This window comes from Python bivittatus, unplaced genomic scaffold, assembly GCF_059951505.1.
Source record: "Python bivittatus isolate LINGU-HERP-01145 unplaced genomic scaffold, Pbiv_v1 ctg000700_np1212, whole genome shotgun sequence".
Lineage (NCBI taxonomy): Eukaryota > Metazoa > Chordata > Lepidosauria > Squamata > Pythonidae > Python > Python bivittatus.
The window spans coordinates 104,885,044-104,905,709 of record NW_028277098.1 but is presented as its reverse complement, the minus strand read 5'-3'; the positions used below and the strand labels follow the sequence as shown (position 1 = coordinate 104,905,709).

The following is a 20,666-nucleotide window of genomic DNA, read 5'->3' as shown; positions in this document are numbered from 1 at the left end:
GTAGTGGCAGCAGCAGCAGCAGCTTCCGCAGGACCCCCCCTCAGAGTCCGTGTGAAATGGGGGAGGGCGGGGGGAGACTGAAGGTGGGCTTAGCAAAGCAAGGCCACGCCTCGGGCAGGGACTGCATTTGCCTCAGGTTTCACGCCCTGCCCAACTCAAAAGGCCCCGGGCAGGTTACGAGACATCTAGCAGCAGCAGCAGCAGGAATAAAATTATAAGTGAGGTGGGCCCCGATAAATGTAGCCCGAAGGCACCTCTCCCCCGGGGTAGGAGATGTCTGCTGACCCCGCCGCAGGGCTCAAGGGTCCAGGAGCCAAGGCCCTCCCGTGCCCAGGGCTGCTGCCTTTGGAGCAGGCGGGCATGTGGCGCAGCGGACGGCTGAGTCCACACCTGGATCGCACTCCCCAGCTCCCCCGGCCACCGGGGGACAGACAGGCAAAGCCTTGACCAACTGGCAGTGGTGGCCCAGAGCCTCCGAGAACCCCGGGCTGAGACCAGGCCAACAGTAAGGACACACACGGCAATGCAGCTGTTGTGCGGCCTGGGGCACAGTGGGGAGAGGAGAGACAGTAGAATCTGCCCCGGGGGAAAGGTGGAAACCGGGCCGAGGCGTTGAAACAGCAGGAGGCCTTGTGCTGTCCAATGAACGTGGGCTTCAGATGCAGGCTGATGGGGATCCCGGGAGGGACACAGCCTCGAAGTTGGGAATGACCAGGAGGACCCAAAGTTCCCCAGGGGGTCTTTGCTTGCGCTTTTCTGCACCGTCCCGGGGAACAGGCCAGCAGGGAGCCACACCGTGTCCCCTGGGCCGGAGCCACAGCTGACCATCCCGGCCACCGGGCCTCTGTTCACCTACTCATGAAGAAGGCAGACATAGAGAACGGGGGGGGGGGCAGGAGACGGGCAGAAAGCTGGAGGTCTGGGGCCCCTGGCTCCCGACACGCGCCCCCGCCCACCCTCATCGCTGCCGCAAGCACACGCCACTCAAGTCGCCGCATCCGCATTCCGTCAAAGTCTCTCTGGAACCGGACCGTGAACACGTGCTCGTGCGATCAAAACAACAACGCTGCAAGACGTTACAAGCTTCCTCCGCTGAGCCCCGCGGTCCTTTACTGCCTGCAGCCGGGATAAAAGAGCTACGGCTGCTCCTTGGCCCAGGCGCCTCCCAATCCTGCACCCCCATGCCAATCCTCCCCTGCTGGGCCTGGGTCTCCAAGCAGGTCTTGCGTGAAGGCCCTGATCTTGCCCATGTTGTGATCCACTGCTCCAGCCAGGAACTGCACCCAGTTCTCTTCAGAGGGAGGGCAGATGTGGCTCGTCCTGCGGGAGACAGCAGCCTGGCAGGGAGGGACTCGGCCCCTCCTCCCAGCCCCAGCCCCAGCCTGCAGCATAGGATCCCTTGTCCAGGATGAAAAGGCAGGGCAGCTGCCTGCCAGCCCGGCCCAAAGGCAAGCAGCTCAGTGAGACACTCCCCGCAGGCCAAGGGCAGGCCCAGAACCAGTTATCTCACCTGGTGATTTCCAGCATCTTCATTAACACCGAAGCCAGTTTCCCAGCCTAAATGAGGGAGCAGCAAATGAGCAAGGGGGCTGTTGCCCGGAGATTGCAAAGGCCACCCGCTCAGGAACTCTCCCCTACACGGGGAAGGGCACCTCGCCAAGGGTATCTGGGAGCCACTGGGATGCCCATCTGACTTACAACCTGCCTCTAGGGATCCCCGCTTTCTCCCCGACAAGTCCAGGCCTGCTGGGGGCAAAGCATAACTCTCCCCACCCAAAGGGGAGGCGTTGAGGTGCCTCTCCTCCGCTTGTTCCTGGAGCAGAGAAGTTCACACCCCAAAGGCAGGGCCTTTCTCTCAGGATGGCGGGACTCCCTTGTTCCATTTCACCTGCCTCAAAGCAGGCTGCGGCAACAGTCCCTGCCGAGACTGAGCCTGGGGAACAGGGAGGACTTTGTCCCAGAAGGGTGCTGAGACGGAGGAATCACTCCAGGTCTCTAGCAGAAGGGCGGTCAGGAAGCTCCCGAATTCCCTTCTTGGCCAGCTTACGTTCAGCCGCAGAGTGAGCTGGTTCACAGGCGGACAGAGGCTCAGCACCAATTCATCCACGCTAAAATGTAGAAAACAAAGACAGCGCAGGGTCAGCAGAAACACAATGAGCAAAACGATCGCAAGTCTCAGGCACGTTCGGTCTTGCAGGAGCGATTGTTAGGACCGGAAGCAGCAACTGCCTCGTTGCCCCTTCAGGGAACCCCTCAGAGGTAGGAGAAGCCCCTCCTCACAACACAGATCCCTTTCCCACTGGGGATGCTAACGCTCCCTTCTCTGCTCTAGTTTCTGAGGCCGCAAGAGACTCTCTCACCTGGGGCTGAGCTCAGCCACAGCGTCCGCCAGGGCGTCCAGCTGACCCACTTGCTCATTTGTGTCTGCTTTGCCGTGAGTTCTCACAGCCCCCAGCACTTTCCTCAAGCCAGCTTTGGTGGCCTTCACCAGCCCCTTGCAGGGGCCCAGCAGCTGCCACTCAGCGTCCGACCAAGAAAGGTCCCTGTTTCCTGGGAAGCCCAGCTCTTCAACCTCCAGCAGGTCACCGGGAGAACTTCCTCCCTCAGCCTGCATCTGAACACAAACACACCCACGTCACAAGTGTGTCAGTCTGAGGGAATGGCAGCATCTGGAGCCCCGGAAAGAACAAAAAAGTCAGATGGGAAGGGGAAGGGAGATGTGCCATCAAGGCTGGCTGGGGGAAGCCCTTGCAGAAGCATTAGTCACTAACCAGGTGGTGGGACTTTGAGCAAGAAGGGTGTGAAATGCCAGCGTGGCGCTCTCAGGGCTCAACAACCTCCGATGCTGGTGACTGGAGGGCATAACAAGGGTGCGTGGGTGTGGAATGGTAACCCCAGGGGTCCTGAAGAAATCAAAAGGGGCCAGCAGGAGACACCTCAGTGGCTAAGACCTGGACAGAATTCCAAGGCTTAGAGTGATCAGCCAGGCCAAGAGGAGAATGCAAATGCAGGCGGGAAGGGTGTGGGGTCTCGGGGATGCTATTCTTTTCTGCTGGAAAGAACCGCCTATGACAGGAGGGGGAACAGGACGCACTCCAAGAGCCAGCCGCAGCATCCAGGCAGTAGCAAGGACTAGATCTGGGTTCTTGCAGACCAGAGAACGTTCCATTCTACGTACGGCCTTTCCAATTTACCAAGCTGAGAGAAGGGACCGGCTCTGCTCAGTGGCAAAAGAGCTAAGCATCATCTTTGGATGCCAGAAGGGCAGCTCGTGATAAATCAAAGGCCCAATGCAACATCTAAATTCTTTTCAGCGGTGCTGAAGTTCTAGAAACTAATAGCACATCTGGAATTTTAAAAACAGGCAATAGGCCCACTCGCAAAATGTCTGGCAAAGACGGCAGGGCCAGTTACCCACCCATTTACCATAAAGCCATCTGAGTCCTCCCCCTCCCCCACCCCTCTCCTTTAGGAACCCCTCTGAACCTCCCTTACCCTCAGCTGGCCTGGGCTGCATCACCTGCCACCACTACTGTCTAGGAAAGCCAGTGCAATTTTTGTAAAATACAGGTGTTGCTCAAGGTTGGTTCTTTGCCGTGTGCCAGCTTCCCATTTTCTTTAAATTAAAAGACTTTGGGTCCAGGAGCCTAGCAGGTGGCCCACTGCCTGTTCCAGACCCAGAGGGGGTCAAAATGCACAGTGGCCCTCCCCCTCTTGCCAACGGAGAAGACCTTAGGTTTACTTTGCTTTTCCAAGCAGAGACTCTGGCAGATGGTGAACCTGGGCAGCCCAAAGCAGCTCTCCTCAATCCCCACCTGCTCCATCTCCTCCAGCGCGTCCCTGATAAGTTCCAGGCAGGAAGAAATGGCCAACGTGACCGCCAGCTGGTTGTCTGTGCAGAGAACACAGGGCGGGGCAAGGGGAAGCGCTCTGTGGGTGGCAGCAAGAGCTGCCTCAACAAGACCCTCCTTGCCCTACGCCCATTTCTGGCCAGACCACAGGCTGCTCACACACAGCCGCTGCCGCCACCTTCTGTCCCTGGCATCTCTCCTGCTGCTCACCATGTGGCAGGCAGGAAACTCGGTCACAGGCCTCCCAAACGCCTCCGGTTGAGATAAGCTGCTCCTGAGACAGACTGCCAGAGAGACAAGTCAGTGACCTGCCACCAATGTGCAACTGGAGGGTTAGGGTTAGGGGCCAGGAGAACGCAGCTGTGCTCAGCCGAGGATACCCACCCAGCGCTGAAGGGCCATCAGCTCAGCCTCCTTGGGCGTCTTCTGGGGAGGGAAAGCAAAGGGGTGACCATGACAGGGCAAGACTCACCTTTCCTGGGGAGTCCGAAGGATAACCTCTACGACCCGAATCATCCCCTCCACCACCTGGATTGTGGCGCAGCGGACAGCGTTGTTCAGGGTCTTCCCTGGGAAAGGCAAAGGGAGCACTGCAGCGTTTAACTTGTAAACTGCATCAAGATTCCTTTTAACAAGAAGCAGCTTTAATAAATCAGCAGCCCCCTTCCCTCCAGGCATCGCCAAGCAGCTCCAGGCTCCCGTCAAAAGCTGAGCACCTCTCCCCCGCATGAGAGAAGAAAGCCAACTGATAGAGTTGACGGCCCAAAGGGATGAGCCCAGAGAGCCCTCTTTGTACCGCTGAAACAAGGAGCCCATCCTCCTCCTCCTCCTCCTCACCTTGGCTCTTTGGGAGCTGATAATATACTGAGGCAGCTCCGATGACAGCACTGCGCACCCTTTCGCTCAGCCTCTCGCATGCCTGAGAAGGAACCATCGACAAAGGTTAAGCAGCCGTCCCCAACAAGGTTCAAGGCCAAGTGTGGCACACTCTGAACGACAGCCAAGGTTATTCTGGCTCCCGCTTTCTTACATGAACAAGCAAGCTAATTTCTAAATGTTGGATTTACCTCTGTGACTGGGGGACAACCTCGGTCAAGACGGAGAACTTTCTCCAAGCCAGAGCCCAAGGCTAGCACAATGTCCCTCAGAGAGGGCCGGCCCCGGGTGGTAATTACAAGTAAGGATTCGGCCACGGGACTCCCCGCGCCCCCGTCGCAATACGTTGGGATCGTCCTCAGCTGCCTCCCGCAGAGCTCTCCGAGAGACGGCAACCCGCCTCTTGCACGCCTCGCAACGCCTCACGCAGGAGGAAGATCCACCCAAACGCCAGCCCAGTCGGACGTCCAGCTGGCCCCAGCGTCCAACGGGCCGCTGCAAGGCCACGTCGCGCCCAGTTTCATTCGGGACAAGGGCCGGAAAGCCGCCGGCCGGTCTCCGCCAGAAGGGAGCGGCGCCGGCATCTCGCGGCGCTCGCGCCGTACGGGACGGGTTAGGGTCGCCCCCGCCCCCCCCCCGCGCCTGGGCCGCCAGCCGACCAGGACGGCAGCATCCTGGGGGCCCGGGCGCCGCCTGCCCCCGCCCCGCCCCGGGCACCCACCTGCGCTCGGGCGGCGGCCAGGCTGAGCTGCGTGGCTTCCCGCGAGGCGGCCTGGAAGGCTTGAGCTGCGGGAGGAGCAGATCGAGACCCCGCGTCAGAAGGGCAGGGCCGGGCCGGGCCGGGCTGGGCCGGGCCGGGGGCGGCCCCGTCCCCACCCGCCCCCTCCCCCCGCCGCGTCCGCACCCAGCGCCTCCCAGAAGCGGTCCCGGTCGAAGTCCTCCTCCCACCCGCCGCCGCCGCCGCCGCCGCCGCCGCCCCGCAGCTCCGCCAGCGCCTCCCGCAGCGCCTCCCGCAGCGCCTCCATGGCGGGCAGCTCGCGGCGCCCCGAGACCGACGCTCCGCAGCCCCGCCGGAAGGAGCGAGGAGGTCCGTCCCCCGGGAGAGCCCGGGCGGAGGCGCTTCCGGCCCTCGCGGGGGGGGCGCCGCCCCTTCCCTCCGGGGCCTCTCTCGGAAAGGGGCCCCCGGCTCCCCTGTTCCCAGGCCACCGCTGCTCGACCCCCGGCCCGGCACAGGCCCCCGCGGAGGCAACCGCCCGTCCCCGAGCCCCGCAGCGCAGCCCCGCCCGGGCCGGAGCGCTTCCCGGGGCCCCCGCTGGGGGCGCTCCTACGCGGGAACCCGCCCGGCGCGCCGCGTTTCCCGCCGGAGCGAAGGGCCGCGGGACCGGAAGTCGCGTGCTTCTCCGCAGCCACGATGGGGCCCGGCGCCGGAGCTCGGCGGAGCCTCGACGACGCGGACGTGGAGCAGACGGACTCGGAATCGGAGGTGAGGGGCGGAGGTGAGGGGCGGCCGGGGCCGGCCGGGGCTCGGGGATTCGCGCCGCCCACCATCCCGCCTCGCCTTTCCTGCAGGAGGAGCCGGTGGCCGCGGGCCGAGGCGGCGGCGGCCGGGGAGACTTCGCGGCGGGGTTCCTGTTCTCCGAGAAGGAGGCCGTCGCGGGGCCGGGCAGCGGGGCCTGGACGGAGGCGCTGGGGCAGCTCAAGCGCAAGGTAGGCGCCCCTGGGACCCGGGGCGGGGGGCGCGGGGCTCGGGGTCCCGCAGCGCCCTCACTCCTGCCCCTTCTTTTGGCAGCGCGGCGCCACCAGCCTGGAGGAGAAGATCGCGGCCGTGCGGCGGCGGGGAGCTCAGGTCAGGAGCCGCCGGCGGCGCCCGCCTCTTTCGGACGGCCGCGGGGCGCCCCGCGCCGGGGGAGGCTGTCTCGGTTGGGCCTGTTGGCTTCGATAGCGCCGAGCAGGACCGGCCGCTTCACCCTTTGAAAAGGGCCCTTCGGGGGAAAGGGGGGCCGCGGGGTAAGAAGTCGAACAATTCGCCCACGTTAGGGGCTTTGTTCCGGGGTGCCGAACGGGAGGAATGTTGCCCTGCTGCAGGAGAAGGCGAGCAAAGAAGGAACAGCAAAGAGAGATTGTGGAGAGACCCCTCAGGAAAACGAGGCAAGCGCCAGAGATCGCGAGGAGGAGGAGGAGGAGCTGCAGTCGGAGCATTCCTCCGCAGATGAGAGCGTCTTCGCGAAAGCGGGTAACTAACGCTGGCGTTGACCCTCTGGCTTGCCTTGGTAGAAGGCATTCGGCTTTCATTTCTTGTGGTTGCGGGGGGAGCATCGTCCCCTGCTGTTTATAAGCTGAATGAATTCCAGAGATCTAGCACGTCCTATGGTAGAAAGGACCAGGTCACACTGAAATAGAATTAGGTGGTTTCTAGTTCAATCTATCACGAGAACCCATTTTCTTATACGTTACGTACGAAGCTGTAATGGATTATTTGTTCGGGCATCACATAACACGCAAATGCTAATTTAATCTGGATTTAATACACGCCAAGACAACCAAGTAGTACTTGATGTCATTTCATAAGCTTAAATGATAGATTAATTAATTGTGTAATGAACGCCTCACTTAATTCCATTTGTCATGTACAAAATTGCTCTTGAATTTTGTAATGTAAGTACACAGCAATTGCCTTTTTTGTAGATACGCTTAAGCTGAAGCAGCGGTGGAAACGGAAACAAGTTGAAAAGGAGGTGAGCATTAGGGGGGTGAAGTCAGACCAAGCGGAGGGGCTATCAAGTCCAACTGCTTTGCTCAGTGCAGGAATCCAGGTGAAGCCATCTCGGGTAGACAGCCGTCTGACGTCTTTTTCTATCGCAAGTTGTCTTAAAAGCACTGGAGGGTGGCTGGATTGGGTTCACGCACTGCACCAAGTGTTCACATAATTGGTTCGGTTTTGGATTGTTTGGTGTGTGTGCTTGATCATTGCAACACATCCCTCGTTTATAGCTTAGTTTTATGCATATGCTAGACTGCCGTGATTTGTTCGCAAAGAACGGTTAAAATAAAATTGGCTTTGTGCAAAGTGCTACCAGATGAGCTTTTATGTAATGTGGCTGGGTGTTCACATTCTTGCTTTTCTGTGGCCTAATTTTTAGGAAGCTGCACAGTTCTTTCAGGAAGATGCTTCACAATTCGATGATAGTTTGTCCTTCCAAGACATGAACCTCTCTCGGCCCTTGCTGAAGGTATCCTTTGAAGTGTGGGATTTGGGGTGTCTGATCTCTTTTGTAAAAACAAATCCCAAATAAATTTGAGATGCTACGTCTGAAGATCCAGTGTTGTGATAGGGCCCTTGCTCCAAAAAAGCCATCTAGGCAGAAAGGTAGCATAGACGTCAAATAAATAATGGTAAAATAGAACAGGATAGCAGACAATCTAGGAGACAGCAAGTTTGTCTAATCCCAAATAGCTGTTTGGAATAGAGTGAAGATTTGGAGGCTTACCAAGGGTTTTTGCATTTGATAGCTTTGGATGATAGGATGTCATAGAATTCTAGAGGTGGGTTCCAAACAAAAACTATTTTTTTTCGTGCAGTTCTGTTGGTCGTATGGGACATATAGCACGATATTTATTTATCTATTTATTTAGATACACACACACACGCACGCCACCCATCTCCCCCAGAGGGTGACTCTGGGTAGCTCACAATTAAAGTAAAACCCAAAAGCAGTTAAAAAGATAAGTATCCACGTTAATTTAGTTAGAAAGTCAAACTTTATAAAAAAAAACTCATAAGCGTAAAAGAATTGGACGGTGATGTTGCCCAGAATCTGCAAGTCCTGTGGACCTTGCAGGAAACAAAAGAGCAGAGAATCTGCAGTGGAATGGGTTGAAACAGCTACTTTTTAACCACCTTCCTCTTTGGCAGAGTGTATTCTTCCTGCAGAAATGGGATAGATTAGATGATTAAAAGAGGTAAACGTTAAATATGAGCAGTAAACCCTGGTTCAGGAAAAAAGTACTTTGTTCTTTGGCAAAAGCACTTTCTGGTAATCTAACCAGACCTCTACTGGGACTGCTTCAGATATTTGCCTACTGACCTACATACGCTGTCTCTGCTGACAGGCCATAACTGCCCTGGGCTTCAAACAGCCTACCCCGATCCAGAAGGCCTGCATCCCTGTAGGACTGCTGGGGAAGGACGTATGTGCGTGTGCGGCCACGGGAACAGGTATTTTGCGCCCGGTTGGAGACAGGAATGGGTTTGAGGTGGCTTGTGGCCACATGTGGATCTTGTTTTTTTCTCCTGCCTCCCAGGGAAGACCGCAGCCTTCATCCTTCCTGTCCTGGAGCGCCTGATCTACAAACCTCGGCAGGCCCCTGTGAGTCGTGTGTTAGTGCTGGTGCCGACCCGGGAGTTAGGCATCCAAGTGCACTCGGTTACGAAGCAGCTGGCTCAGTTCAGCAGCATCACTGTTTGCCTGGCAGTAGGTGAGTGACCTAGCTTTGGGCATTATTACGGCCAACTCATTGACCTGCCTGTCATTTGAGAACTGTTAGGCTGCACGCAGTCTGTGTTGTTGCAGGTGGCTTGGACCTCAAGACCCAGGAGGCAGCCCTGCGCTCCGGTCCCGACATTCTCATTGCCACTCCTGGCCGCCTCATTGACCATCTGCACAATTGTCCCTCCTTCCACCTGGGCAGCATCGAGGTCCTCATTCTGGATGAAGCCGATCGGTGAGAGGATGGCTTAATTGCCCTGGGGCAGAAATGCGGTGCCAGCCCTCCTCTGGCCCTCTGAGCTTCTCGGTCCTAGCTTTGTATTCTGTGCCGGGGAGAGGGCTGGCCTGGACATTTGCTCATGTTCCTCTTGTGCACCAGGATGTTGGATGAGTATTTTGAGGAGCAAATGAAGGAGATCATTCAGATGTGCGGTCGACATCGCCAGACAATGCTCTTTTCTGCAACCATGACAGACGAGGTACTGGAGGAGGCCCAGCGTGAAGGAGGGCGGGCAAGACAGGAAGTGGGTAGCTGTCCAGTGGCCGGGAGGAGAACACCTTGCCTTGTCCAGCAGTGCTGCTCTGGAGCAGTAGAGGAGGCCTTGTTTCTGTCAGATCTGCTGCTCTGGAGGAGAACATTTGGGCGCTGTTTCTGAGATGGGAGGGGACAGGGGGGTTGGGAGGCCCTGGGGGCAGGGCTGATTAACCACCTTCCTTTTTGGCAGGTCAATGATTTGGCTTCGGTTTCTTTGAAAAATCCTGTCCGGGTCTTTGTGAACAGTAACACAGATGTGGCCCCCTTTCTGCGCCAGGAGTTTGTCCGCATTCGGCCCAGTCGTGAGGGGGACAGGGAAGCCATTGTGGCAGGTGGGAGCTGGTGGAGGTGGTCTCTGGAGCAGCTCCAAGAGGGGGACCCCGGCAGTGCTGAGTCTCCCTCTGCTTTTCAGCTCTGCTGACTCGGACATTCCCAGACCATGTGATGCTTTTCACCCAGACCAAGAAGCAGGCCCACCGCTTGCATATTCTCCTGGGCCTGATGGGTTTGCACGTCGGTGAGCTGCACGGCAACCTTTCCCAGGCCCAGCGCTTGGAGGCTCTCCGGTAGGCGGAGGAGTGAGTGGGCGGGAGGGGAGAAGGGTTGGGGCTGGGGCTGGCCTTTTTACAGGGCCCTTTCTTTGCAGGCGATTCAAGGATGAGCAGATCGACGTGCTCGTGGCCACAGACGTAGCTGCACGAGGCCTTGATATTGAAGGCGTCAAAACAGTTAGGTTCCTCCTTGGTCCTCCCCTCAACCCCCAACCCATCTCTCTTTCCTGCTGGAAGATGCTCTTTGCTGCCTCTGTACTTGCAGGTGATCAATTTCACCATGCCCAACACCACAAAGCACTACGTCCACCGAGTGGGGCGCACAGCTCGGGCAGGACGTGCGGGCCGCTCCGTGTCCCTAGTGGGCGAGGAAGAGCGCAAGATGCTGAAAGAGATTGTCAAGGCTGCCAAGGCGCCCGTCAAGGCCAGAATCCTCCCCCAAGGTAATAGCTGTGGGGAAGGGGGTGCAGGACAGGTCCAGCGCCAAGCGGTTAGATTGCTGCTTTGCCACAAGGGACTTAGCGGCAGCCCGTGCTGTATCTCCAGATGTGATTCTGCGCTTCCGGGAGAAGATTGAGAAGCTGGAGCCAGATGTGTACACTGTGCTGCGCCTGGAGCGGGAAGAGCGGGAGCTGCAGCGCTCGGAGGCCCAGGTGGGCAGATTGGGGAACCACCACAGGCTGGATTTTCTCCCTGAGCGGAGGCGGATGGCTGCTTTTCCGGTTGCCCGATCCACCCGGTGTTTCTCCAGGTGGCTAGTTCAGGGGACTTCACTTGACCTTCTGAAAGAGCAACGAAATGACATCTTGGTGACGCAAGCCTGGGCAGAAAGTGAATTGTGTGTTGCATTTCAATGCCTGCTGGTAGGAGCTGCCGTCAGGTGGTGGGCGACGCTGTCTCAGCTGCTTCGCCGGAGGATAACTAACCTCTTTCCCTTCTTCCCTCCCACCTCGCCAAGGACAAAGGAATCTGGTCCTGTAGCTACCTTGCTTTTTTGGCTGGCCTCATCAAGATTATTCTGCGTCATAAGGCTGGATTTGATACTTTGATTTCAGAATGCACTCTGACCAGAGTCACTTTGCTCTTCTTCCAGATCAGTACTGCAAAGCGGAAGCTGGAAACTGGGTCTCAGCAAGCAGCTGGAGGCACTACCCGCAGCTGGTTTCAGAGTCAGGAGGAGAGGAAGAAGGAGAAGCGTAAGGGTTGGCTCTGGGAGAGGGCCTGGGGGCTGCCCTGGCCCTGGCCCTGGCCCTGGCCCTGGCCCTGGCCCTGGCCCTGGCCCTGGCCCTGGCCCTGGCCCTGGCCCTGGCCCTGGCCCTGGCCCTGGCCCTGGCCCTGACCTGCCCTCCCTTCTGTCCCAGTTGCCAAGGCTCTTCAGGAGTTTGACCTGGCGCTACGAGGCAAGAAGAAGAGGAAGATGTTTGTGAGGGATTCCCAGAAGAAGGCCCAGCCAACAGTGAGTAGCTGCCTGGAGGAGGGCAGGGGAAGGGCTGGCGGTTGGGCCTCTGCCAGGTCACAAGCAGTGTTGCGAGTGTCTCTCTTGTTTCATAGCCTGAGGAACGGTCGCAGTTTGAGATCCTGAAGGCCCAGATGTATGCTGAGCGGCTCGCCAAAAGAAATCGACGACCCAAGCGAGCCCGTGCTGTGCCGGAGGAAACGCCGCCAGTAGAAACAAAGGCTGGTGAGGAGAGAGAAGGCCTTCCCTTCCCTTCCCTTCCCTTCCCTTCCCTTCCCTTCCCTTCCCTTCCCTTCCCTTCCCTTCCCTTCCCTTCCCTTCCCTTCCCTTCCCTTCCTTTCTTCAGAGAGCAGCAGTGCTGGAGGGGCTGTGGGCAAAGGGAAGGGAAGGGAAGGGAAAGACAGGCCTTGCAACCTGGCTTCTCGGCTCTTCTCTCTTCTGAAAGGGCCCAAGCAGCGGCGCCAGAAAAAAGCATCGGCCTTTGACGTGGAGCTCACCAACACAAACAGGAGGGCCCTCAAGCAGTATCGAGCTGGGTGAATATTCCTGCTCTGCCCCTTGCAGCTCCCTCCCTTCAGGGGCAGTTGGGGTGCTCTTTCTGGAGGCTTCAACAATCCTTTTCCCCCTATGGGCTCAGAAGCTAAGTATGGTGGGTGGGGGCAGGACTTGGATGGGAGACCACGAGAGAACCCTAGGGTGGGAAGTAAAAACAAAATCTCAGAAGGCAGCAACTGGGAGATTTCTGCACTGTGAGCAAGAGAATTGCATAGTTGTGCCCAGAGGGTCACCAGGAGCGAAACTTAACTTGAAAGCATCTCCCCCCACCCCAAAAAACACTAGGCAGCTGAGAGAGCAAGGCTGAGGCCTTCTGGTTCCCTTGGACGCTTGAGGTTCCACTGAGGGTGATGCTGGCGGTTTTCCTCTATAGGCCCTCCTTTGAAGACCACAAGCGGCTGGGCCTTCCTGGTAGAAGGAAAGGAGGAAAATTTAAAACCAAGTCCAGGTAAGGCTCCTTACAACCAGTCCTCCTTCCTGGATCCTTTTCCAGCACTGAGATGTTGCTTTCTTGTTCTTTGCAGGTACAAGCGGAAGTGAGCGCACCCGTTAGCTGGGTTGCAGAGGTCTCTACACGGCAGCCGTCTGTGGGAATCCAAGATCGCCTGGTAGCCATTAGCTCTAGTTGCAGCAGCCTAGCAGCTGGAAACAAGCAATCCCCAGAAAAACAAGCTGGCTGCTTTATGACGTGGCTGAAGAACTGGGCGTTAGGAGGCGCTGGTGGTTGGGCCTCCCTGGCAGTCCTGAGCGTCCGTTTCTCTGAAACTTCCTAAGAAGACCTTGATACCAAATAAACAACTGTGTTGTTGACTCAGCTGCCTTGTTCTGTCTCGCTTTTCTTTTCTGCCTTGCTGTGGAGCCTGGGTGACCTTCTTTACCGAGCTGACAAACGTTAAAGGAAACTCTGACGTTCACCTGAAAATTCCAAGAACTCCTTTACTCACTAAAATGGTTCTTAGTAAGAGTGAGGTATGCTTCTGATAAAATCAGCAGGGGGAAGTTTAGAAATGCTCTTCTCTTCAGCTGCTGTATGTGCTCTGGGTCTCCTTCCGGTCACCTGACTGTTCAGGGCCAAGAAAAACTAACTTCCTGTTCACCTGGGAGGAAAAAGTTGTTTTCTGCCCTGTTGATCTACATTGTAAACACCATTCTTCATTGGCTTCAATGCTAGAAACCTCAAAACATAAATTGTCCAAGCCATAGACCGCAGCTTGCTTCCCCACGTGGGAATCATCCCACTTCACCGGGCCAGATGTCAGGTCTCTTGTCTGGTAACAGGAGGCTACTTCACAGTAACCCCAACTATGTTTCTTGATTCCTGAAGAAGTGGAATTGGTGAGAAAGTCTGCTGCGCTGTTGCCTCAACTGGGACCTAAGAATTCCTCACTGGCAAACATCACAGCTGAAGTCTGGGTTACAAATCTGGAAGGGCTGGTGCAGGTGACTGCCCTACAGATGCCCACCAGCAGGGTTCCTGCCCTAGGACAGCCCCCTTCCCAAATGGGTAGCAATTTTCTCAGGGATCTGTCCCAGAGCAGTGCAGCACGCGCTTTTCAGCAGCTAACAGGACACGCTGTCTGGTTTCTAACGTGCCCTTCAGGCCTGCAAGATAACTCCTCCTCGGGATAGATTCAGGCAGAAATCCAGCAACAGCCCCTCGTAACCTATAGAAGCCGTCAAGAATGCCAAGGAAGTATTTTTATTGGGATTTGAATGGTGTGGCTTGTGGGACCACTGTTAACTTCCAGAGGGGGATTCTTGCACTGAGAACCCCTGAGATGAGGTGCCCTGTGATTGATCTTAGAGTCTATGTTCTGAGTTTCTGTGTTTTAATTGGTTGCTGAGAGATTCTGTCAGGTAAATAAATTTTGATGCTGAAACAGTCAAAAGTGGCTTACAGGTGTGAGCAATGAGGGGCTTGGGCATGGCTAACCCAAACTGATTGGTTACAGGTAATATAAAAGAGAGAGCCTAGCAAGTTTCTTTCTCTCTCTGCTATGACTACGTTGCTGTTGGACTGTTTCTGCTAGTGAGTTCTTTGCCTGATGTAAGTTGCTTTACTATTATTTGTAAATAGACTGCACATAAGAAAAACTACGGACCGTCTGTTTGTTTTCTTCTAATACCACTCACTGGTTTAGCAAACTGCTTTGCCCTGCTCAACAGATTCAGCCATATTCTCTGTCCCCAGTCCTTGGGAACAACGACCAAAATAGTGATCCTGGGAAGAATTCTTACAAATGCATCCTTGTGCCAACGTCTAGGAGCTATTAACTGCCTGTAGTACTTTATGTTTTTCTTTGATCCTGGATACTTGGACTGGTAGAAATCTGTCTCGATTTTTGCTGGAACTAGAGTACACTGTAGTTTGACGGGCCCTGGCAGGGGTGCTGATTTTTCTGTAAGCAGAAGCCCAGCTGGGCTTTTGTGGTGTCAAGCATAGGTTCGCTTCCTTCAAACTCAAGTCTTACTCTCCCTAGTGGGTCTGGAGCAGTCATAGCTGCGTGACTGTCAGCTGGAGTGCTGTGGAGATCCAACTGTTTTGTTCCTGAATGAAAGAGAGCTGTGACTTGGCTTCTGCTGTGGGAAGATGAGGATTTTTCTTGAAATCCTTCTTACAGGCTGTGAACAGTAACTTATCCCTGCTCTTAATAGGTACTGGCTTGACGGATTTGCCAAATAGCGTCCGTCCAGGCATGTCTTAATGTGAGCCCAGCCATGCTGCAGTGATTGGATCTTCTGGCATTGGAGCCATACTGTAGTCCCCGGATTACTGTGCCTAAATGGGGTTTGCAGCTCACAGCAAATTGGAAAACACCCAAGGATGAGTTGCTTATGAATTCTGAGTTCCTCCCCAGCTTAATGGAGTGCCTGGCACTCTGGACGTTAACATTCAAGCCCATACGGGGCTTCCAGGTGAGGTGTTATGGCCGGTTGGACGTCTCTGTGAGCGGCTCTTCAAGCAGAGAGAGCACAGCGGTGGAATTGCCAGCCAGGAGACGGTACTGGCTGACAGAAATTTCTCCAGAGGAAGGAGAAATCGGGGATTACCCACTTGTGCTCTGGAAGAGCTGCTCCTCACAAGAAAGCTGCAGGAATTTAGTTTTTTGTGGTCGATCATGGGTTGAGCGGCTTGGGACCCGAGAGATTTACAATGTGCCCTAAATTGCTATGCTACCTTTATGGAAATTTGACTGGTGAAAGCATCACCTTCTTAATCGCTTTATAATTTAATTGCTTTACAACCTAAGAGAGATATTCCGAACAGCAGCAAAGATCAAAAACTCTCAGTGAGTGCCTACTTTTTGAAATTAAGAAGGGAACCCCCCCCCCCCCGCTGTCTTAAAGGATTTTAATTTAAAAGTAAAAAGCTTAACAAGATTGTAATGTAGGAAAGTTTCAAACAGACAAGGGGGACAGTGATTTTAAAAAATAGAAGAAATAACTTTTTTCTGAAGAAAGTGCCTTTGAAAATAGTAAAATTAATTAAACTAACAGACTGGACCTTCGTGGGAATGCTGATTGTTTATTTTTTTAGGATAGTAATAATTGGTGGATTTTACAAAACAAGAAGATAAGAGTAATACGAGCCAAACTGTATGACTACGGAGAGCCAATTGGAACTAAAGTATTAAAGACAAAGAGAAGCAAAACAGGAAAAAAAAGAAGCTTGCCTTTTACCTTTACTGTAGTAATTGACATACTTTCACTTTCTCACCATGGCAACCATAAGGAAAGCTGCCAAATTGGGGGAAGGACGCAGGGTTTCGTTAGAACAAATTACAGATAAGGGCATTTCATCAAATTTATTGCAGAAAATGTTTGACAAATTTGGCAAAGAGGCGACTGCAACAGTTAAAAAGGAAAGGCCTTTCGGAGGGACTTGAAGACCTAGCTCTGCCATCTGGCCTGGGCGGGGAGGGAGGATATCAGAAATGGGGTTGGCTGGCCCCTTAGCGGCCTAGTGTGGCCTCTACCGGCCTCTTGGACTTTTTAGCCTTTTTATCTTTGTAAGTTTGGTTTTTACATCTTTTAATTATGTATTCTGATTTTAGTTTGTTGTTAGCCGCCCAGAGTCCCCCGTTGTGGGGAGATGGGCGGGGACAAGCCAAATAAATAAATAAATAAATAAATGGAAGAAAGATTTGCAGGGATGAAAAAAGATCTGAAAGAAGTTAAGAAAACTGAAGAATCTGTAGGGCAACTGTCTGTAAATTTAAAACAAATTACTGACGAAGTGAAAGTTTTGGAAAGAAAGAAGTTATAAACAGATAGAGAAGGATTTCAACAATTTTGCATTCTTGGAACTGAGAGAAAAAAATTTTTGCTTAAGATTTAGAGCAACTCGAGAAGAGCAATTCCAATGGAGAGGGTACCAGAGAAAAGATTGTCAAGTCTCTCTCTGATTTCTTGGATTGGGAGGAAGATGATACTGATAGAGATTAATAAAGTCTATAGGATCAATACACATTTTGCAAAATTAAGAAATGTTCCAAAGGACAAACGGAGATATTTCAGATCATAATCCAGTGGCTTTAACTTTTAAAAGGAAAAACTGATCTTTTAGGTGGAGATTGAATGAGATGTTATTACAAAAAGAAATGGTGGTGGAGGATTGTAAAAAGTTAAAGGAATTTTTTGAGAATAATTTTAATAAAGATACAGAAATAAGGATGGTTTGGGGTGCAAGTAAAGCTTTTGTAAAAGGATATTTTATATAACATAGTAATGAATTTAAAAAGAAAAGGCAAGAGAAAATGCAAATGATTTTAGATGAGATTAAGAAAAAGGAAGAAGAATTTTTAAAATCTCCAGGGATGATAACTTTTCAAACTCACCAAATTAAGCTTTTACAGAGGCAATTATCCATGTTAACAGAGAGAGATGGAAATAAAAATGAACTATGCAAAACAAAGACATTTTGAATTTGCAAGCAAACCGGCGAGATGGTCCGCATACAAGTTGCAAAAAGAGAAAGAAAAGAAGGTGGTATGAAAGTTACAAGAAGGGAACACTGTAATAACGGATAATCTGAATATGCGAAAAGTGTTTCATCGGTATTATACTACTTTATACAAACATCAAGAAATCTCCTCAGAAAAACTCGATGAATACTTGCACAAACAGAGTTTACCAAAGATTACAGTCAGAGACAAATTTTGAATGGACCAATAACAATAAGGGAGCTGTGTGAAGCTATCAAAAAGACTAAAACAAGAAAAGTACCTGGTCCAGGTGGGTTGCTGGTCTCTTACTATAAATGTTTTGAAGATGAGCTTTTACAACCTTTACAACAAATGAATATTATTTTGCAGAATGGAAAGATCCTTGATAGTTGGAAGGAGGCTAATATAACATTAATACCTAAAGGAGGACAAGGTTTGACTTTAACAAGAAACTATTGACCAGTATCTTTATTGAATAACAACTACAAACTGTTTACCATGATTTCGGGTGAAAGGTTGAAGGTAATTTTACAGGATTTTATTCATGAAGATCAGTGTGGGTTTTTGCCTAAAAGACAACTACGAGATAATATTAGAAGTGTTTTGAATATTCTGGAATACTTGGAGCAAGGTAATGAAAAACAAGCTGCGCTGATATTCTTAGATCCCAAGAAGGCCTTTGACAATTTGAACTGGATTTTTTTGTTTAGAGTTCTGGGACACATGAACCTGGGAGATCATTTTATTAAATGGGTAGGGCCGATTCATACTTCTCAGAAAGCCCAAATAATTGTTACTGGAGAACTAACAAAACCTTGTGAGATTCAAAAAGGGACAAGACAAGGATGTCCACTGTCGCCACTTCTGTTCAGTTTGGTTCTTGAGGCATTGAATGGAGACATAAGACAAGATCAGAGAACTATGGGAGTTAAGATTAAAAAAGAAACTTATAAGTCAAGGGCATTCACAGATAATTTGGTGTTAATTTTAGAAGACCCACTAGATGGAGTAGAAGCATTAATGGGAAAATTAAAGGACTTTGGTATATTAGCAGGTTTCAAGATTAATAATCAGAAGACAAAGATGTTAACAAAAAATATGAAATTAGAAGATCAAAAACTGGCTTTAAGATTGAGAAAAAAGTAAAATACTTGGGTATTACAATGACAAATATGAATTGTACATTATTTCAAAATAATTACATTAAGACGTGGACTGAAATTAAGGAGGACATGTTAAGATGGGAGAAATTGTCACTGTTGGGGAGAATTTCTGTGATAAAAATGAATCTTTTGCCAAGAATGATGTTTTTGTTTCAGACAATACCTGTTTTGACAACAGATGTACCATTTAAGCAATGGCAAAAAGGCATATCTAAATTTAAATGGCAAGGGAAAAAAACACGAGTTAAATATAAAGTGTTACAAGATGCAAAGGAAAGAGGCGGATTGGGTCTGCCTGATTTGAAATTGTATTTCGCTGCTTATTGTTTGGTCTGGATGAAGGAACAGATGTTGCTGAGAAACAAGAGACTTTTGCTCTTAGAAGATCACAACCTTGAGGTTTGGATGGCATGGGTATTTATGGTACGATAAAGTTAAAATTAATGTGGACTTTGAAAATAATTTTACTAGACATACCATATTGAGAATATGGAACAGATATAAGCCCAGGTTGTGCCCGAAAACACCTTTATGGATCTCAGCTCAAGAAGCATATTATAGAAGAGAAACAGCAGATAGATGGTTGAGCTACCGGGACTTATTGGAAAACTATCGGGGGGAATTTAAAATCAGATCAAGAGAACAGTTAATAGCAGAAGGATATAGTTGTCAATGGTTTTCCCATTTACAGTTACTTGAAAGATTTGAAATGGATAAAAAGACTTACGGTATGGAGCAAAGTAAGTCAGAATTTGAAATACAGTTGTGTACTGATGATGGACATGTAATTGCTAAAACGTACAAACTTTTGTTGAAATTTGAAACAGAGGAAGAACAGGTTAAAGAATGTATAATAAAGTGGGCTAAGAATTTTGTTTATAATATACAGATGGATCAGTGGGAAAATTTGGTTAAAAGGTTGAAATTTACATTGTGTTATGATCTCAAAGAGAATTTTTATAAAATTATGTATCGTTAGTACATAATGCCAGAGAAATTATCTGGAATGTATAAAGGCACTTCAAATGTATGTTGGAAATGTGAACAGCATCAAGGGACATTTTTATCATGCTTGGTGGACGTGTAAAAAAGCTAAAAAAATGGATTCAAATACATACTTTGACTCAGAGGATTTTAAAGATCAGTACTAGGATTAATGGACAGTTAGAAAAAAGCCATGAAAGATTATTTCAATATATGATTACTGCAGTGAGATTACTATGTGCACAGAGATGGAAAGGTTCATCACTACCCACTATGGAGGAATGGTTGCTGAAGTTGACAGATTTTGCTGAAATAGATAAATTGACTTATTTGATTAGAGAAAAGACGCTGTCTGCATTTATTGGTGACTGGAAGCCTCTTATGGACATTTTGCGTAAAAATTAAAAAAAAATGAACGTGATTTACAGCTTTGATGATTAGACAAGATAGATTATAGGAAGAATAATATGATGTAATATGATGAGGTAGAGAGAGGTTAAAATATATTTGTACTTATAACTGCTGCAAAGAATATCGGAAGCCACATCTTTGTATCTTCCTTTCTTTCTTTTCTATTTTTCCTCAACTTTTTTTCTTTTCTTGCACTCTTTGCTTTTTCCTTTTTCTTCCTTACTTTACATTAGTTTGTGTTAGTTTTTATCTTCTTAAATTATATATTAAAAAAACCACTCGAGGCTCTGGCTACGATCAGCCGCTCTCATCACTGGAGCTGCCACTCCACGCAGCTGTCTCAGGGTTTGCCTGCCTGAAGGGCAGGGCTGCGCCTGGCTCCTCTGTGGTGTCCAGCTACCAAAGGACCAGGCGTACGTCTGCAAGCCCAGGTGACACTACAGCAGATAACCAGCTGTCGTTGGTTGTACTACCCACGCCGCTGGAAGTGTATTTCAGGGGCTAGAACATTTACTCACGTGGTTTGGACTTGTCCCCTTATTGCCAAATGTTGGGGTGAAATCCACAGGACTATTTACCTGGGTTTATGGCAAGTCAGAAATGCCAGCCTTCTTCTTGGCTATTTCTTCAGTATTTGGAATCTATCAAGAATTGTGAACTTTTCACAAACGGCAGGGCCCCAAAGTATTAACATTAATAACTGGAAGGATAAATGTACACTTAATGCGGAATGTTTAATTGCTAGTATAGATTGCGTATTAATATTCAAGTTACTGCTTTTACGAACAAGCTAAACAACAGACTTTTGAGGAATTTGATCAGTGAGGGTGAAGGGTGGTGTTTTGTTTATG

At 51.1% G+C, this 20,666-nt stretch overlaps 2 protein-coding genes across 4 annotated transcripts; one reads left to right on the top strand and one right to left on the bottom strand.

The window, feature by feature from the left end:
• Positions 1-1,076: 1,076 nt before the first annotated feature.
• Positions 1,077-5,819, bottom strand: CCNDBP1 (cyclin D1 binding protein 1). 2 transcript variants are annotated; one of them, XM_088154483.1, is made up of 10 exons: positions 5,632-5,819; positions 5,449-5,513; positions 4,689-4,770; positions 4,324-4,420; positions 4,062-4,135; positions 3,816-3,892; positions 2,361-2,614; positions 2,048-2,108; positions 1,511-1,557; positions 1,077-1,320 (listed from the first exon to the last, which is right to left on the bottom strand). In XM_088154483.1, the coding sequence occupies exons 1-10, from the start codon at positions 5,750-5,752 to the stop codon at positions 1,137-1,139; spliced, it is 1,062 nt and encodes a 353-aa protein (XP_088010609.1). In that variant the 5' UTR covers positions 5,753-5,819; the 3' UTR covers positions 1,077-1,136. The 2 variants fall into 2 exon arrangements, with proteins under 2 accessions (XP_088010609.1, XP_088010610.1); XM_088154484.1 differs by lacking the exons at positions 3,816-3,892; positions 4,062-4,135 and having other exon boundaries at positions 5,676-5,816.
• Positions 5,820-5,841: 22 nt separating this feature from the next.
• On the top strand, positions 5,842-13,125 carry DDX27 (DEAD-box helicase 27). 2 transcript variants are annotated; one of them, XM_088154459.1, is made up of 21 exons: positions 5,842-6,210; positions 6,297-6,434; positions 6,517-6,573; positions 6,813-6,960; positions 7,413-7,462; positions 7,868-7,957; positions 8,838-8,943; positions 9,030-9,203; positions 9,299-9,449; positions 9,594-9,693; positions 9,940-10,081; positions 10,162-10,315; positions 10,396-10,477; positions 10,566-10,743; positions 10,847-10,953; positions 11,394-11,496; positions 11,662-11,756; positions 11,852-11,981; positions 12,202-12,292; positions 12,685-12,759; positions 12,836-13,125. In XM_088154459.1, exons 1-21 carry the CDS (start codon positions 6,139-6,141, stop codon positions 12,849-12,851), a joined length of 2,259 nt encoding a protein of 752 aa, XP_088010585.1. In that variant the 5' UTR covers positions 5,842-6,138; the 3' UTR covers positions 12,852-13,125. The 2 variants fall into 2 exon arrangements, with proteins under 2 accessions (XP_088010585.1, XP_088010584.1); XM_088154458.1 differs by having other exon boundaries at positions 6,765-6,960.
• Positions 13,126-20,666: the final 7,541 nt, after the last annotated feature.

What these genes read in the sequence shown, in the direction of transcription:
- CCNDBP1 (XM_088154483.1), bottom strand. Translation starts at nt 5,752, where the DNA reads ATGGAGGCGCTGCGGGAGGCGCTGCGGGAGGCGCTGGCGGAGCTGCGG. An exon ending in AGTTTCCTGCCTGCCACATG is followed by an intron (nt 3,893 to 4,061) that starts GTGAGCAGCAGG and finishes TTCTCTGCACAG; the next exon opens with ACAACCAGCTGGCGGTCACG. An exon ending in CGCTGGAGGAGATGGAGCAG is followed by an intron (nt 2,615 to 3,815) that starts GTGGGGATTGAG and finishes GTTTGTGTTCAG; the next exon opens with ATGCAGGCTGAGGGAGGAAG.
- DDX27 (XM_088154458.1), top strand. Translation starts at nt 6,139, where the DNA reads ATGGGGCCCGGCGCCGGAGCTCGGCGGAGCCTCGACGACGCGGACGTG. An exon ending in GTGTGCGGCCACGGGAACAG is followed by an intron (nt 8,944 to 9,029) that starts GTATTTTGCGCC and finishes CCTGCCTCCCAG; the next exon opens with GGAAGACCGCAGCCTTCATC. An exon ending in AGAAGAAGGCCCAGCCAACA is followed by an intron (nt 11,757 to 11,851) that starts GTGAGTAGCTGC and finishes CTTGTTTCATAG; the next exon opens with CCTGAGGAACGGTCGCAGTT.